The sequence below is a fragment of the Brachycentrus maculatus genome, unplaced genomic scaffold (assembly GCF_059751285.1).
Source record: "Brachycentrus maculatus isolate JH-2025_06_01 unplaced genomic scaffold, ASM5975128v1 h1tg000104l, whole genome shotgun sequence".
Lineage (NCBI taxonomy): Eukaryota > Metazoa > Arthropoda > Insecta > Trichoptera > Brachycentridae > Brachycentrus > Brachycentrus maculatus.
In genome coordinates this window covers 2,095,976-2,115,329 of record NW_028280858.1, presented here as the reverse complement: position 1 = coordinate 2,115,329, position 19,354 = coordinate 2,095,976, and the positions used below count along the sequence as shown (strand labels likewise).

Here is a 19,354-nt window from a genome sequence, read left to right as displayed (position 1 = left end):
AGAACGCCTCTCGAAAGATTCATTCGAATCTTTTGGAGTTGGCACTTATATTTCGGAAAATTAAAAAAAAAAAGTTATTTAAAAAAAATGACAGATGTAAAAAATAACTAGCTAAAAAAGGTGAATTTTATTAGAAAATATATATTATTTTTGTCATATTAGTATTTTTTGTTTTTTTTTTTGACATCTCATCAAAGATGAAGAAGAATATGTAAGTCTGGGCATTTACGGGGCTGACGACCGTCATAGGCTGGTTTAAGTGATCACTTTACACGCGTGTAAAATTCTACCCATTATTGACAACCACACTACTCAAATTCTTGAAAGTTCTATGTATATGAACCAATTTCGAAACGTTGTTCTTGAATCACTAGAACATCACTAGAGACATCTATCTATTGGTGAAATGAAAAGAAGCTATTTATTGAGCAGAAACTCTTTTACTAGTATGTGAGGTCCGAATCCAGGATTATAGTCACATACATGAGAAACGCCAGAAAATATCCTTTTAATTTTTATTATTTTATATTATAATTTGACCAGTTAATTTATTTACAACATTTTGAGTGTGCACTCAAAATGTTGTAAATGTTATTATTGTGTTTGTGAAATTGTCAAAAAGTAGAATGATTTTTTTTATCTCGTCGCTCAGGAATCGAAACAATGTGAATAAACAGATATTATTTACACTTACAACAAAAGACAACCTACCATCAAAATTATGTTTATTCAACCAACAAAAGCATTAAAAAACCAGAGAATTCATATTGTTTTCTAAATTTTTACTTAATGTTGTCGAAAATTGGAAAAAAAACAAGGATTCGGTAGTGTTTGTTGCGGCGTTTTGGCGCATGGGTCCTCAGCACCAGTGATTTACCATATAAAATGATTATTTTTAATAGATGAGGGCAGGATACAGAGCGTGAGGACACTGTATCACCGGCAACCATTTTATCACCCGAAGAATATGCTGTATCTTTTCAGTTGCTTCGACTAATAAGTCACTAATAGGGAGTTTGTCAAAAGAAATATAGTGTATTCTATTTATTTTATTAAAAACTTTATTGGAAATATCTGCCAGTGGGCCCGTACCCTAAGACGCAATCCATTTGTACAAAACGACTAATAAATTTTACGAGTTGCATCATTTTCATATATTTCATTAATTATTTATGTGTTTAATTAATTAAAAATCTTGCTAGCGTAATTAATTTCAATTTGACGTTATTTATTCGTAAATGCTGTTAGTATTTTTGACTGAGGGCAATAAATCTTAAATGCCCCAATAGGTTACTTACGAGAATTTAGCAGTAATGACCTTCACCCAGAACTACTACACTTACTCCGTCTGTATCCTATCAAATGCATTATATAACTACCAGTGCCAGCTCGCTAACCGAACGTTCCGTAATCCGAAATTAATTTAATCGATTTTGCGAGTAATCTCCATCGTTATAATATAACTCTAAATACGAAAGAGATTAAGATGAACTGGCAGCCGATAGAAGAGCCGGGAGGCAGTTTGTGGACTACATATGCCCCACATAGAGTGTGCATATATGTAGATAAGTAGTAAATACATGAACCCCATTCGAATAAGTCATATGTGAAATTTCATAATTCAGTAAAACACAGACTACCTACCATATATGGGTACAGTTAGTAATCATATTAGTTATTTTTGCATAACCAACCTTATTAGAAGTAACAAGTATCTCATATCAACCCAATATATTATACTCGTAACACACATATTACCAAAATACACATGTGTAAATTAATTGGTGAAATAAATAGTTATTATTTTTTGACATCTCATCAAAGATGAAGAAAAATTTGGAAGTCTGGGCAATTACGGGGCTGACGACCGTCATAGGCTGGTTTAAGTGATCACTTTACACACGTGTAACATTCACCAATTCTACCCATTATTGACAACCACACAACTCAAATTCTTGGAAGTTCTATATGTATAAACCAATTCAGTAACATTGTTATTGAATCACTAGAACATCACTAGAGACATCAATATATTGGTGAGATGAAAAGAAGCTTTTTATTGAGCAGAAACTCTTACATCAACAACGTATGTAATATGAAAATAACTCCTGTAATTGGAGATAATTTTGTGAACAAGTATTTGGACACACTTAAAATGTTGTAAATAATTCGTTTATAAAATTATATCTCACTTGAGATAAAACACCTATCGTTTCTTGTACGAAAGAAAAAGTCTGAGCTGGTATTCGGCTAGCTTAAGTGATCACGTTACACAAGTGTGCAACATTCACCATTCTTCCCAGTATTGTTCATTATTATTACATTAATGTTTTAAAGATGTACGAACGCATTGTTGTAGGATTCCTTTCGTATGTTAGTTATAATTTGCGATTTCAATTAGAACATCGTATCTAAAAAAAAATTGACTAGTTGAATATTAGCCTCCTCATCAAGTTCTTACCCGCGTTTTAAGGATTCGATAAATCCACGACAGAGAAATTTATTAAATTATTTTTATTATTTTCCTAAATTGTGTTTTGACTGGCGGACATGAAGTGAATTCCGGGACCTTTTTTATTTAAAAAGCCCTGGATATTACCACAAAGTGACGTGCGAAAATTTATATTATTTTCCAACCAAATGAATTCATAGTTATCCTGAAATACGCTCCATTATTCTCACGATATGTAAATGTGTTGCCAAATTGTCTTATTTATGTCGCTATTTCGAAATCGGTGTCGAAATTTTAATGGATTTAAAATATGTCTGGTATTTATGAACAACGTCCATCTACTCGAACGTACGCGATATCTATGTATAACGAAATGGCGTAATCTTGAATTCTCGTTTGTCCATTCTTTGTTTTTATAAGCGAAGCCGCTTAACGAAACCATTCCATCAACGTAACATACCTAATTCCAAAACCACATTAATAAATAGGTTGGCTTCACGAATTAAATTTATTCAAAAATGTCGATAAGGCTGAAAGTATGTATCACACGACGATCGAAGAAAATCATATTTAAGTACATACATACTTTCGTATTTCAAAGATGATGCCATTTTGAACTTCTCCAAAATTCTGACCGAAACGGAACATGGTACAGGTTTAGGCCATCTTCTTTCATAAAAAGGGAAGATGGATACATGTTTCATATCAAATACCAAATACCTTTAAAATTGACATCTCATCTGTAGGGCGAATAATCCAGTGTCCCATGTAATGAATAATATCAAAATGTTATTAATATTAGTATATAATCACTCACCGAGATTTATATATCTACCGGTTTCGAGACGTACCCGTCTCTTCGTCAGGACAACTGTGATAGTAATTGTCCTGACGAAGAGACGGGTACGTCTCGATTATTTACTAATATTATTAACATTTTTGTAAAAAAATAAATAAGTAAAAATAACTAACCACAAAGTAAATGCTTTAAATATTAATAATATTGAGACTAAAATAATATCAATATTGTTAGCAAAAAGTCATTTGCGTCACGGAATTACGTTTTTTTTCCTTAGGTACTTAAAATATAACATTCATAGGGACACAGTTAGTAAAACTTTTAAGTATAATACATGTATTCATTATTTTAAATCAATTTACTGATCAGGTACGGTATTTGGATTAGTTACCGCACCGTTGATTTGATAATATTTAATCGAATAAACGCAACCTTGGTCTTGATAGACGTTTATGTTAATGTACATTCCGCAATGTAGGTAACAATATATTTATCTAGTTTAAGAAAAAGAATGTGAGGTTTGGTGTAGGCGGAAAAGAAAAAGAAAAGCGAATACGTATTAGTTTAAATATTTGGGTGCCATTAGGCGAAAGGGAACCAGATGAACGCCCTATAATAAATTCCCTTGCCATAAATTGCCTCGTTTCTATGAGACATCAATAATAAATTTGCGCGTTTTATTTAAGGCTTTATTCGCAATAATATAATCTAGTAAGCATCCGTCAGCGCTGAGAGCTGGACGTCAGTTCAAGCCCAATTTTTTTTAAATGTATACATTGGATTTTTTGTTTTTGTTTTTTAGAATATGTGTATATAGAAAAAAAATTAACTCCTTGGCTATTAATTACTCTTTTCTTTTTTTAAAAACCATATATTTTGGCGAAGAAAAAATATTTTTTCAATACAAAAAAGTTTTTTTGAGAAAAAAAATCAATTACGTAAAATGTTACCTGGATTTAAAGAAAAATAACTTGCGACTTAAATACTTGCGACAAATACTGGGCCTTAAACCATGGTAACATTTAACGAAATAGATTTTTTTGCTTAAAACAACGTTTTTGTATTAAAAAATAAGTTTTTCTTAGAAAAAATATACGGTTTTGAAAAAAAAGAGTTGTTGAAAGGCAGAGAAAAAAAACATTTTTGTTTAAATATGTGTACATTCTTTCAAAACATCTAATTCCAATATATATTCTAAACAATGTGAGCGGTCACGCGTATGGCTCCTCACTCAGCCGGTCGCGTACTGAATTGTATATTAGAGAACACACTTTTAACTGATCTTTAAACATTATTGCACTATTAATTTGAAAATTCATGTAAATAAATATTAGAATGTACCCAATTATCAATTAAAAAAAACATTGCTTCAACGGTAACTGAAATATAAAATCATAAAAATGTATTTACAAACGAAAATCAAGTCATACACTACTTTGAATACATTAAAAAAAACCTTATCTGCACCCAATGGTGCATAGGGCACTGCGTCATATAAACGCAGTGTTATCTTGATCGTTTACACATGAAGGAAAGGTGATCAGCCTTCCGCTTCAGGTACCAGTCCAGGGTAATATTGAATAAATATCACAGTGAAAAAATCAGTTATATTTATTTTACCCCCCTTGAGAATCGAACCCGGGACTTCCAGAACGGTAGCCGAGCGTGCTGACCATTACACTACGGAGGCGGACGAATACATACGAAAAATAATATAATACATATGAAACTATATAAGCAAGTGTTTGTATCATTATTTTATGAATAACTTGTATTGAATACGATTATTGGACGTGAATAATATGTGCGATTTATGAACATGTCGTACCATTTCCTGGTCTTATTAAATATTCCTGTCGTTTTATTAAATATTCATTAAAATGATAATTTGTATGATATGTATATTATTGGAACTTTCCAATTTCTTGGCAACACGCATTTTCATACAATCAATCACGCAAATAAGCTTTGCAAATTTAATCATATTTTAAATGTGTTGTATTTTACTAAATATCATAAATTTCATAAAACACCGGGTTTAAATTATTGTAGTTAAAAAATTCCCCGAAATTTGCCATGTAAAGGGTTAAGAAAAACACGACCAAGCAAGGATTATATTTGAAGTTCACCTTAGTATAGTAATTAATTTAAACGGGAGATTAAGCTTTACATTTAACATTTGCCATAAAAAACTAAAGTATACATATAAATCAATGCATAAAAAATGGTACGGCATATATTAGGATGTTCCATTTATTCACCCAACACTAACGAACGTGGCTAAGCCAATCCAGGAAACCTTGGAAGCACTAGGCTGGACGTCTTACCCCACCCCGCGTATTTACCAGACACAGCCTCCTCATATTACCTCTTGTTTCGTTCAATGCAACACGGACTGTCGGAACAGCACTTCGGTTCCTACAAAGAAGTTCGAAATTGGATAGTCCAATGGATTTCCTCAAAAGACCAGGATTTATTCCAGCAGGGTTCCGTGCTTTGCCAGAAAAATGGGCGAAAGTAGTAGTTGGCGACGGAAATTATTTTGTTTAACGTATTCTTTCCCTTCGATATCGGAAAAAATATTAAATCTAGCAAAAAACGGGACTTTCATATGCATACACCTAATATTCTAAAAACCAAAAAATCCTATATTTATTCTTTATAAAAATTGGGGGTGAGGTGTCAACCAGCTCTCAACGCAGCCATACGCTTAATGAATTATATTACTGCGAGTAAGACCTTAATGAGCCAGATCTCAAAATTAAGTAAGGTTAGTTTATACCTGCTACGTACTCCTGGTACATCCTCCAGTCGAACAGTTCGTCCTCTTCCTCGGGAGCGAAGAGCCGCTCCAGCAGCGCCACCGGGCCCGCCCGCTGCAGCCGGTCTACGCAGCGCCCCGCCAGCTCCCAGGCGCCGGCTCCGGGCCACGCGGCGCCGGGGCCCGTCGCCGCCCACGGGTAGGCGCCGGACTTGGAGCCCATCAGCCGCTCATGGGCGCCGCCCGCTCGCCGCAGGTACCGGGGGCGGTGGAAGAATATGTTGGAGTCGATGGTCCTCGCGGATGGGCGACCCGTACCATGTGTCTCGACGGCTTGCGATTACTCGGTAATGCGCAAACAATGCTTATTCCAGCATCTGCAGGTCCTCGCTGCTAAGAGAATCAATCTATCTATTCAGATCTTTTTCTGCTTGTTGCCTACACCTTGTGGTCTATTTTTAAGTGTGATTAGCCTCCTTCGATGACAATCTATACCATGTGTCTCGATGGTTTGCGATCACTCGATAATGCGCAAACAATGCTTAGTCGAGCATCTGCAAGTCCTTACTGCCAAGAGAATCAATCTAATTCTATTCAAATATTCTTCTGCTTGGTGCCTACACCTTGTGGTCTATTTTTAAGTGTGATTAGCCTCCTGCGATGTCAATCTATACCATGTGTCTCGATGGTTTGCGATCACTCGATAGTGTGCAAACAATACTTATTTGAGCATTTGCAGGACTTTGCTTCTAAGAGAATTGATCCAATGTGTAATTCTATTCAGATCTTCTTCTCTTTCTGCTTGGTAGGCCTTATGGACTGTTTTTAAGATGGATAAGCCTCCTGCGATCTTGATTCCCAGCTGTCAATCTATTCAGATGCACCTTCTATTTTGCTTTATTGCGGTTTGCTATTTATTCGATTTTCCCACAACTATGTTTCGTATTCGAGGACGCAATGCGATCAAAAGTTATGTGCAGAAATTTGGTATTAAGGAACATCATTGCACGTATCAAAAGTTTGCAAGTATTTGTTGCATTGAAGTCTCTTTTGACACAGCAACCAATTTAATATACAAAGATTCAATACACTAATTTGTCAAAACTGTTTGTATATGCAATGCTTTGTCGCTAAAAATCAATACTCTATAATAGTGCACGTTCTGCGAGCGTTCTTGTATTGATGGTCTCTTTTCACACAGGAATAAATTTTATGTGGACACGAAATATAAGTATTTTTTTAGCTTCGCTTCTAAAAATTCATTCCACCGTATAATTTTATTGCAATCTTGTTAATTTATTATAATTAGTCTTGGAAATAGCAACAATCATCAACACCTTCAGCTCCTAGGCGTCTAACAAGCTCTGACTGTTTATTGAAGCCGGGCGATTCCGTCTGTCGTCTTATTTTTCTTTATCATCTTGTTCGTAATATATTGTAAATTTATTTACCACCGATGCACGTTTATCCTATTTTATTACCCGTTTTTCTCGTTTAAGCTGTCAAAGTTAGCAAATATCGTAATCTTTTTTGCTGTATGGTACACATGTGTTTGTAACTGAATTATTAGTATCCTCTCTCTGGTTATGTTTTGTCTGTTGAGCAAAGCCATCAATGCATTAAATTCCAGTTACTATATCGCTCACTCCTTCCAAGAACGTCATAAATCAAAAATCGTCAATTTTCAGTTTTGCATGTTTTTGGAATGCCCAGAAAATGTACTATATCCCAGCAAAAGCGGCATATTTTTCACTTAATATTTACCCGCTACAGGGTACCACTACAGTGTAGTTTTTGCATTTACTACTATAGTGTAGTTTTTGCATTTTGAAGAAAAGGTATTGTTTAATTATTTTTTTAAGTATACAAAATATTTTTCAAATGGAGAAAAAACCTTCAGGTTTTATTTACCTAAAAAGATCTGTTTCACAGTAAAAAGTTAAATAAGTGGCTTGATATTTATTTTTTTTAACACATTGTATTATATTTTTAAACTTTAAAAACGTTCTCTTGAAAAATCAAGTTTTTTGATTTTTGACGTTCTTGAAAGGAGTGAGCGATTCGAGGTATGAGGGTATCATATTCTATTTTCGTTCCTTCGAGTGTTAGATATTCGCTTTGTTGTTGAACGTATTGTCTTCATCGGCTCTCAACTTGGATTGAGTGACAGAAGTGTTTCACATGCTTCAAAATAGTTTCTTCTCGTCACAATTCCGGTTTCTCCAGGCAATTGTTACAACAAGAGTAATATTTTCTCACCTCACAATGATAAGTTATTCTGTTCACGGTGATTCAATTCCTTATTAGAATTTCATAAAATAATACTCTTCACTATTCACAAGTTCACACTGAAACTTTACATAAACTTTCTGATGCGTTTTCACTTACTCTCCGATGCTTTTTATCTTAAGGTCTCTAAACGAAATATTATTTATGTATTATATGAGCGTTTTTACTGTTTTTTTTTTCAACTTAACGAAAACTCCGCCGCAAAGTCATATTGTAAGTTGACGATTTTTCGTCGGAACCTTATCAATGATAAAAATAAAGCACCTAATCAATGATAAATAAGAAAGGCGTGTTGAGATGGTTTGGACATGTAAAACGTATGAGTGAAGAAAGAACGGTTAAACAAATTTATGAGGCGAATGTAGATGGAAAAAGAAACAGAGGAAGACCGAGGAAAACTTGGCACAATTAAGTATGTCAAATACTTGAAAGCGGCTGGGTCAGGAGTTGTAATAACCGTCGGGTATGTATGAGGAGATGCATGAATGTGGAAGAGGCGAAGAATGTTTGCAAAGACAGAGTGGTGTGGCGTTCGATTCTCTCTGCCTACCCCTGCGGGAAAGCGGCGTGAGGTTATATAGTTTTTTTTTTAATAATGTAAATTTTCACCTTTTATTGATGAATATGTATGTATGTACGCGTTAGTAAGTAAACAAGCCGTATGTTTACAATTAACAGTAAACACTTATTATAGTTTTTTTATCCTCGGAAATTAACTCGCGTTGTTTGAAAAATTAAACCTCAATTAATTGTCTGGGAATCAGGCGAACCGCTTCGTATGCCTGCAATGTCTCAGAACAAGAACAATTATCTATGATTAATGGTTTTTGTGGGATTTTAAACGAGTTCAGTAGTTTCGTTTTTTTTTGTTTTGACTCACATTAAAACTGTTCAACATTTAAAAAAAACTTACATTTTCATTCGATAAGTGGACTGAAAAAGTAACATAATTTTTACTTTATTTTATTTGTTTTTAGGCGCGTTTTTGTTTGGCACAAAAAACGCGCTTAGAGTATCAGAAATGAAGACTCTAAGAAGCATATCAGGCAAGAGTCGTCGAGATAGGATAAGAAACACCAGGAACAGGGAAATATGCGAGATCGAAGATGTCATTAGGTGGGTAAGGCAATGAAGGAGACAATGGTATGCGCATGTGAAGAAAATGGAACCATCCAGACTCCCCCACATCTCACTGCACGGCCAACTCCATGGTAGACGACTCCGGGCAGACCACCGAAGAGACGGATCGATATCTGGGAATCGACATCGCAGGAGGCTAATCCCTCTTAAAAACAGGCCACAAGGCCTACACCAAGAAGGAAAAGATTTATTTATTTATTTGGGAATTATACAGCTTGCAGGTACATAAAAAATAGATTAACAATTATTAAAGCCAACTTATAAGGCTTATAATAATTCAACTTATATGTTATGAATACTGTTGTATATTATGAAAGAAAAAAGAGAAAAGATGGTGGGTTTGTGTGAGTGTATGTGTGTGTGTGAGGGTGGGAGAAAAAGGGTAAGGGTATGGTATAAAATGGAATATGCTGGAAGGAAAAGGAGAGGAGAGGAATTGATGAGAGCCCACGATTTCGCATATTAACGCTTAATGTTCCTTTATTTCGATCGAAAGATCCACTGATAACCGAATAGTATGTTAGGTATTTCCTTTAAAATAAATGAAATCGATTCCCTATTCCTTATTTCTTCGTCAAAATAAAATCGACAAATCAAAATTGGTACATATTGAAAGAAAAATTATTTTACTACATTTTTAGTTTGAACAAATACTTGTTCACAAATCTGGATTATCTCCAATTAGGAGTTATTTTTTTTAAAATTATTTTTGACTATTTTATTTTGATTTTTTTATTATTTTAATATATTTAGAAGTTTCAAGAATTTGTTTAGTGAGGTTGTCTATTATGAGTAGAATTAGTGAATGTTACACGTTTGTAAAGTGATCACTTAAACCAGCCTATGACGGTCGTAAGCTTTGTAAATGCTCAGACTTCCATTTTCTTCTTCATCTATGTTGAGATGTCGAAAAACAATGTAAAAATCATTTTCATTGCTTGCCCGCCCGTTGAAATCTTTTCAACTAACAGTATTAGTTCAATCGATTTCTCGGTTGCTAATTTTTCTACTTTCATATATCTGCGTAGCAATTGTTATTGTAACGGGGCCCCAGCACGGTCGATAAAAGATTGGTGATGTGTTTCCGTGATTGACGGTTTTAATTACAGCGTAATCTGCGAAGCACCAAAACGCGTCATTAGTTTTTAAATGTTCATACATTTAATCGTTTGATATTTGTCCATATCTCTGGATATTATTTTAGATAAATAAATCACCAACAAATGACCTAAGTGTATGGAACTGTAGCCTGGATCTAGCTAAAAAAGTGTGAAAGTAGACTGAACGCAGTCGAAATGCGTTTTATAAGACGAATGTGCGGCAAAACGATGTATGATAGATGTTCGAATGGTGATAGAAGGAAGGAATGCATGGCTGAGATAAGCATTATCATTATATAAATTATGAAAGCCTACCCTTGCGGGAAGCGGCGTGATGGTTAGTTTAGTTTTAAATGGTGGGCACCGTGGCGTAGTTAGGTAGACGCTCGACTGCGAAACTGGCGTCACGGGTTCGATTCCCGCCAAGTGCAAAATAAATTCAAGAATGATTTATTTTCAATTGGTCTGGGTTTTCGTGATGTATTTTTCACATTTACCTTCCCTATCCTTACTATCCTACCTGCCGACAAGCCTCTAATAGAGGCTTTGCAGGTTATTCCTTTTTTTTAAATCACGACTGTAGTCTGTAGACTGTATTTTATTTATATTTTAAAACACTGCACAATATCTAACGTTTATACGTTAATAGCACAATATTTGAAGAAATATTTTGACTCTCCACAAAATAGTCATTTAATAATTTAAAAGTCGATTTTCACCAAAGATAATGATGTACCTTCAATTGAAATTCACATCATTTTCCACCGATGAAAAATCACAACTGTCAAACAGTCGCCTCTCTACGATGAATGATCAACATTCGTTGAAATATTGACCATGTTATTCATAGTTCTGAGGTACATAATGCAATATAATCGACGGCGTTGATTGGTTTCGGAATAACAAAGTAAAACTGATCACTTCGTGAATTTTCATACGTACCTTCAATCGAAATTGACATCATTTTCCGCCAACGAGAAATCGCAACTGTCAGACACTTTAGTTGCCTCTACGCGATGAATGAGCAATATTTATTGAAACATTGACTATGTTATTTATCGTTCAAAAATGCGATATTATCGTTGCTCGGTTTCGGAATAATAAGTTAATTCGTATCAATTCGTGAATTTTAAAAACAACAATATTATTGTTTTCTAATATAGCGCGCTCAGCCCCATTTAAAAATCAATTTGAAGCTTATATGTTATATGTTATGTTAGTCGATATTTTTGTAATATATCGCTCACTCCTTTCAAGAACGTCAAAAATCAAAAATCGTAAATTTTTAGTTGTGCATGTTTTCGGAATTCCCAGAAAATGTACTAAATCCCAGAAAGAGAGGCATATTTTTATATTAATATTTACCCGCTAGAGGGCAGAAAATGTTGTTTTTGCATTTTGAAGAAAAGGTAATGTTTCATTATTTTTTTTAAATATACTAAATATTTTTCAGATGGGAAAAAAACCTTAAGGTTTTACCTAAAAAGATGTGTTGCACATTAAAAAGTTCAGTAAGTGGCTTGATATTTATTTTTAATACATTGTGTTATATTTTTAAACTTTAAAAACGATCTCCTGAAAAAACAAGTTTTTTGATTTATGACGTTCTTGAAAGGAGTGAGCGATATGTATATATCCAGGTTCCTCAGAGACATTGTAATTAATATAACAGTAACCTACATACATTAATGTAAATATTTTTTTATACATAAAAATTATAGTGGTTAAAAACATTCTTCGAGTTTTAACCGAAAAGAAACCATTTTAGGTAAGTACTTGTAAATTCATGTTGACTGAACCAATATGTTAAAAGTGTTTCTCCTTTTTTTTATATCGTGTTGTACCATTGACTTGTACACATCCGAAATATTAACTTTGCCGTTGAAATTTTAATCTTAATTTCGTAGATGTTTGTGTCTGGATCCCGTTTTTAAAAATTATAGTTAATTTCAACCTCCGTAGTCCGCCTCCGTAGCGCAGTGGTCAGCGCGTTTGGCTACCGTGCTGGAGGTCCCGGGTTCGATTCCCAGGAGGGTCAAAATAAATATGGCCGATTTTCACTCTCATATTTATTTAATATCACCCTGGACTGGTACAAGAAGCGCAGGGCTGATCACCTTGCCTTCATGCAATTTACGATCAAGATAACACTGCGTCGCTACGATGCAGTGCCCTATGCACCATTGGGTGCGGATAAGGGTTAAAAGACTCCAAAATAATTTTTCCTCCACTTTATGCGTTATCAAAGAAAGTCGGTCAGAGGTGGATAACATAAAATTTTCAACAAAAAAAATTCTCTTAAATTTATTAATCTTCCGAGAAAGCATCGATTAGTTCATTAATCTCATTTCCTTTTCTCCGAATGTGACGAATTTAAATAAGATAATAAAAGTGAAATCAAATGATGCGATCGAAGTAAGTCAATGTCACGGATACGAAAAAATCTTTGTTTCGTAAACCGGGTGTCTGCCTACATCATGTACATTTATCAGTGCCTTCTATATCTCAAATGCAGGCTCTGGCTTAATTTTATTTATAAACGTCGCAATAGCCGATATCGGTAAACTGAGTTTCCATCAGCGCTTTCTCACTGTAAAATTTTATCTAAATTTCAAAATACAGTTCTGTAATGTGAAGCACAAGTTATGTTATACTAGTTCATGTAATTTTGCGGTGAAAATATGTTTTTATGCGTTATTAAACTGGAAAAATGCATTTAAACCGTAATATGTTATATCCCGATCAATTCGTCTGTATGCATTTTTTTTTTAAATATTTGTAATGATATGTCTAAATCATTTTATATAACATTAGGTATGTAGTAATGAGCTATCGAAGTGATACTTCGTAAAATACAGCTATTTAAATAAATCTATCTTTTTTGTCTTTTGTATTATTGTCGATAAGTTCATCTTAGGGCCTATCTATGTAAATGAAAATGTCCGCCTCCGTAGTGTAATGGTCAGCACGCTCGCCTACCGTTCTGGAGGTCCCGGGTTCGATTCCCAAGGGGGTAAAATAAATATTAGTGATTTTTTCACTGTCATATTTATTCAATATTACCCTGGACTGGTACCTGAAGCGGAGGGCTGATCACCTTTCCTTCTTGTGTAAACGATCAAGATAACACTGCGTTTATATGACGCGGTGCCCTATGCACCATTGGGGTGCGGATAAGGGTTTTATTATTATTATTATGTAAATGAAAACACAAATGATATCTCGTTTTTTAGTATTTTATTAATTTATTTGTCATAAAAAAAACAGCTAATGTATTTAAAATTTGAATATTTTTTGTACTATACATCAGATTAAAAATATATAGGTTTTGTCAAATTTACCATCGCAAGTTGCCAAATTTAATTTCCTAATATTTTTAGTAACTTTCCTTTTTTGACTTCATGACAGGAAGTTAATATTGGACTTCTTTATAGATAATGTTTAATTTATTTTAAAATTTATTTAAATATTATTTAATCGATTACTTTATTGAATTATTACTAAGAAGCAATTTCTTTCAAACGACTAAAGTATAATTGTCTTTTTTTTTACTTCTCAACATAGATGAAGAAGAATTTGTAAGTCTGGGTATTTACGCTATTTTAAACCTAACCTAACTAACGTGAATGCTCAGACTACCATGTTCTCCTTCATCTTTGTTGAGATGTCAAAAAATAATGTTAAAAATAACTCTTAGATAATACAGATTTGTGAACAAGTACTCGCAGCTCGGCAATGTATATGTTATTAAAATTAATGTTAATATAAATAAATTGTAATACCAACAAACATAAATAACAAGTGTAATTCCCTCTCCAAGCACAAGAACTCAGTCTTTTAATTGGAGAAAACTACGTTTTTAATTTTATGATTGTAAGTAGAAATGTTTAGATAATTAATTAAAATTATTTAAAAAAAATTGTGACTATATTTAAAAATTAAAAAATAATAAAAGACAGTCGAACTCGGTTATTACGAGCACGGTTATAGCGAGATCTCGGATATAACGAGGAAACAGTCGTTGACATTTTGGTTTCGGTTTTTCTCCATCCACGGTTATAACGAACAACTTCTCGGCTATAGCGAACAAAAAGTGATTGTCTTTTTTTTTTAATTTTGTAAATATTTTAATTTTTATAATATTTTTGACATTTAGTAATACAATTATATTACCGGGCAATTAGACCGTTGCCGCCGGGATCGGATTACGTTTATGTCTCTAAGTACTAATAAAATAATAGAATACGAAAAAAAAATAGTTTTATCAAAAAATCTCGGAGGCACTGAATTTTAATTTAACGTAGGTACCGCCGCATAAATAATGGATATAATATTTGAATCTTTTCGAACCGGCCAGAATTTCACCATTTGTTCCACTTTCGTGGTTCAAAATTCGTGGATAGGCTCCGTACGAAACCTGCGATCGAAAACGAAGGTACATGCTACACCGGCTTTATTTGGGTTACGCGCCGTTCCGAAATGCCGGCCCGAGATTAATCACGTCTGTAGAGATCAATATCATTTCTTTGAGAAAAAAAATACATCCAAATTTATACACAGTAGGTATTGACGTAGTGATCTATATGTACATACACCGATTTATAATACTGCCACTCACTAAATTAGATGGGCACTTCTTTGCATAAGGTGTATCAAAAAACATAGAACGTTCGGATAAAATATGATTTAAAAATTAAAAAATAATATAAAAAATTCATGAAAGCGAGTAGTAGAGCCCATTGAATTGCCTTCTTATATAAACATTTTTTTGTTCATTGCCATGTTTCCGATGTAAAAATATTGTATTTTTAAAAAACTAATGTTTTGAGGTTACTCTGATGGAAAATCTATTTGAAAATGAACAGATGGTAAAGAATGGTTTCTTAATGCCCAATATACGATTTAATCTTTATTTAATATTTCAACTCTGGTAAAATTTGATGTTATGGAATTTTATGCTTGAAATGCCGTTTTTGAATTGAAAAATTAGTTTTTCTTCGAAAGAAATATATGGTTTTGAAAAGAAAAAAGTTATTTCTCTGACGATTTTTTTTTCTTTCCAAAATGAACAAATGATTTAAGAATGGTTACTTAAGGCCCAATATACGATTTATCGAAACCTCATTTTCTTTGAACCCAGGTCCCATTTGACGTAATTGATTTTTTACCATAAAATACCGTATTGTATTGAAAAATTAGTTTTTTCGAAATAAATACATGGTTTTGAAAAGAAATTAGTTATTGAAAGGGAAGGAGTTTAAAAAATATATAAAAAAAATGCCACATATTCTTTAAAAATAGTCAAATTCCAATATGCATTCTAAAAAATTGCACACCGATACAGGTCCGCCCCCTATTGCGGCCGTTCGCGTTTAGAATTTGAACGTTTGAGATCTCAACCTTAAACCGTATCCATGCATAGTATGTACCACTGTGCTACAACGACCGCTAATAATAAACCACTTGATACTACATTTAAATATGTTTTTGTTAAAATAAGTTCCGTTAAATTGTTCCGGGTAATGAAATTCCGTGTATAATTTAAGATTTATTTACATTTTTATTCGTGCTCCAAATATTTGGCACAATTTACTCTAAACATATGATAACATATGAGAACAACAGTAAAAAATAATTCGTCTTGTATGTTTTTTTAGAATTTTTTAACTCATTATTTTGAAGCGAAATGTATTTATATATTACTAAAAAATCTTTTTACAATCTGCAAATTCAGTTTTATAAAACATCTTATTGGGTAAAATCCTTGAAATATTAACTTCTTTTAATGCATAGTATGAAATACTCGTATGTTATATTTTAGTTTGATTCTACCTCACATATTTTTTTATTTACAAAGGAAGATAAAAAAAATTAAGTTCCGAAAAATTATATTTACATACAACTATGAAGTATTCGGGAAAAAATAAATATTAAGTAATTTAAAAAAATTTATGACAAATTAAATTAATTTACTGTACATAAACATTTTCCAAATTATAAAATAAAATTCTTTTTCTTAATTTTGTTTTAGTACTAAAAAAAGTCTTTCAGAATTAAATTCCCTTAAAACTTACTACGGTGTTAATTTTTTTATTTAAAATTTATCTGTCTTTTAATGATTTATTAATTCGTCATTCTAATCATTCTTACCCTTATCTGGGAATTGACCCCGAGACCTCCAGCATAGGACCTCCAGGAGGCGGATAATAAATAAATATAAAATTTACATATGTAATTAAAATGTAACTTTGTTTTACAATCACTATAAATATTTTATTATAACTTAATTATAATGTCTACCGGTTTAGAAGCTAACCCCTTCTTTATCAAGACTGATTAATACCAAAACACTAAAGGTCTAAATATATTACACACATGCAACAGAGGTCTTAAATTAGATTAATTAGAAATATTAGAAATTAAAGAGGCAATAAATAATAATTTACAACTAATAAAAACTCAAATAAACGATTTTTCTCAAAGTCCGTTGTTAAATATGTTTCCAATCACTCAACATCCCTGATCCCTATTGACTGTAACTGCTAATCAATACAAAAAAAAATAAAGCCACTTGAGATCCACCCATCCTCCTTTGCCTAACCGGTCAAAATATTTTGAATATTGTTAAGTAGATAGTGTTTTACTATTAATCAGTCTTGATAAAGAAGCGGTCAGCTTCGAAACCGGTAGACATTATAATTAAGTTATAAAAAATATTTAGCGTGATTTAAAAAAAAAAGTTACATTTTAATTATAAAATGGAAAATCACAAAGTTAGTGCTTCAAATATAAATTATAATGAAAATTATCACTTAAATAAAATCATACCTCTTAAACCTTAATGAATAAGAAATATAAATATTTTGTATATTGTGCTGTTAATTTACTATTAACAATGTTGAGAATATTCCAAAGAAACAACAAACGGCGTATTGAATCCAGTATACAGGCAAATATAATTTCATGTCGTGGGAATTTAATATTTTATGGTGTCGCTGCTTACGCCATCAGTGAAATACCACCTTCGTTTTTGCTGTAACCGATTCGAGTAAGTATATTTTTGTTTTCTTACTAAATCTTATGCCTGAAGGGTAATATTTTAAACTATTGCACATTATGAACGATCATTATGCATCACAATTTATATGTATGTATATGTATATTTGGATGCACACTAAGAAGTTTGTGTATAAAAAAGGATTATTTCTACACACTTTTGGGTAATAGCATTTTTTGTCCAGCCAGTTAGTGCATTAGCGGCTCATTGCGAGGAAGAAATATTTTCCAACTACATAGTCTAATGAGAACGTACATGATTTATACCTTTCTAAAATTGATCTTTGACGTTTGGTGATGGTGCTATGAAATACTTATAGTAAGAAATTAATAACTTAAAGTAACTTGATAATAGTATTTTTCATATTAAAATAAAATGGATGAAAAATAAACGTAAGGAAATGAGGGTGTAAAAAAATCTACTAGAGGTAAGCATGAAGAAGCTATTATATATAGAAGAAACTATTTTGTTGAGTAATTTTGAATCGCTCAATTATTTTACATTTGATCATGTAAAAAATTTGTTAAGATGGGAAACCGCTAAACACTGTCAAAAGACGAAAAGCCACATACTTTGGCCACATATTCCGTGGAGAAAAATATGCCCTTCTACAGATTTTAGTAGAGGGAATGGTAGAGGGCAGACGGGGCTTGGCGCGTAAAATATCATGTCTCAAAATGTAATCGTTTATCGTCGACTGTCTAAACGGGCTTCGGCTCGCCTTTTTCACAAATTATTTAGGAATCGAGCTTTTCCAGTTTTTTTACTTCGATCTCAAAAATGTTAATATCGCAAGTGATTTTAACAACAACAACAACAAAAACGAGAGTGTACGAAATTATAGATAGCTTCAAAGCATCGATGTAAGTCAGAATTTCGATTTTTTTGGACGATAGGTCGATACCTCATAGCTGATATAAATAAAACACTTTCAAACATAATGAATATTTAAAATTTTACTTAATCAACGAAAGGAAAAAGAAATCGGAATAGGAAAGGATTTTTGAGCTGAAAGGTCGATAAAGATAGAGACAATTATATGACAGAAGATAACTGCCCACTCCAGGATACGATCCTGGAATCTTCAGGTCGTCTTTTTACCTAGCGACGTCTGTGATTCCTTTTTTATATTTAATTAAAAGGTCGCCACTTGGAATGTTTAGGTTACCGTTTTGTGTTTTAATGGACTCATTGATATCGTCTTGGGAGACGCCTTTTATAAGTCTTTTAATGACGATAAGAGGTTTGCATTTATAGAATGACCTTGCATAATAAGTGCAAAAAAAATTCTGTGATTATTCATATTATTATTATGATTGTATTCAGTTTAAATATATATAATATACGCAAAAATAACCAGCATTTCCCATTGCAGTATTCTTAGAAGAATTTGTAAAAAAATAAAACCACTCATTTACTGGTTGATTACATTTGTACATTCTCGTTTTATCCTCTCTCTCAGTTCACATTGATAATTTCGGATAATAAATATGAAATAAAAGACACGCTAAAGATATAATAATGACTACAATTTATTGGGTATCATGCTTTAATCTAGTAGTATAAAAATTCTCTTAATATTTTTTTTTGTTAGATGACCGATGAATAAAGTGTGATTAGACTCTGCCATGATAATCTGACCGGATTTTCACAATCCAGTGACTGCGCATTTTATGAACATCTGTCATGCTACATACAAAAATAGCGCAGATCTCATCGATGGTTTAACAAATCAGGTGGAACTTTCATTGTTCCA

At 32.7% G+C, this 19,354-nt stretch overlaps 2 protein-coding genes across 3 annotated transcripts in view; one reads left to right on the top strand and one right to left on the bottom strand.

Moving 5' to 3' along the window:
- The window catches only part of Brf (Brf RNA polymerase III subunit), a 101,288-nt gene that overhangs the window by 17,022 nt on the left and 64,912 nt on the right, over positions 1–19,354 (top strand). The window lies entirely within an intron of this gene.
- Positions 1–19,354, bottom strand: part of lute (BTB/POZ domain containing protein 3 lute) — a 77,758-nt gene that overhangs the window by 11,410 nt on the left and 46,994 nt on the right. The window contains exon 2 of one of the 2 annotated variants that reach the window (XM_088258773.1): positions 6,034–7,607. The exons of the other annotated variant lie outside the window; for it this stretch is intronic. Within the exon in view, the coding sequence (XP_088114899.1) occupies positions 6,034–6,235 (202 nt within the window). The 5' untranslated portion in view covers positions 6,236–7,607. The remainder of the gene's footprint in view (positions 1–6,033; positions 7,608–19,354) is intronic. 2 annotated transcript variants of the gene reach the window in all.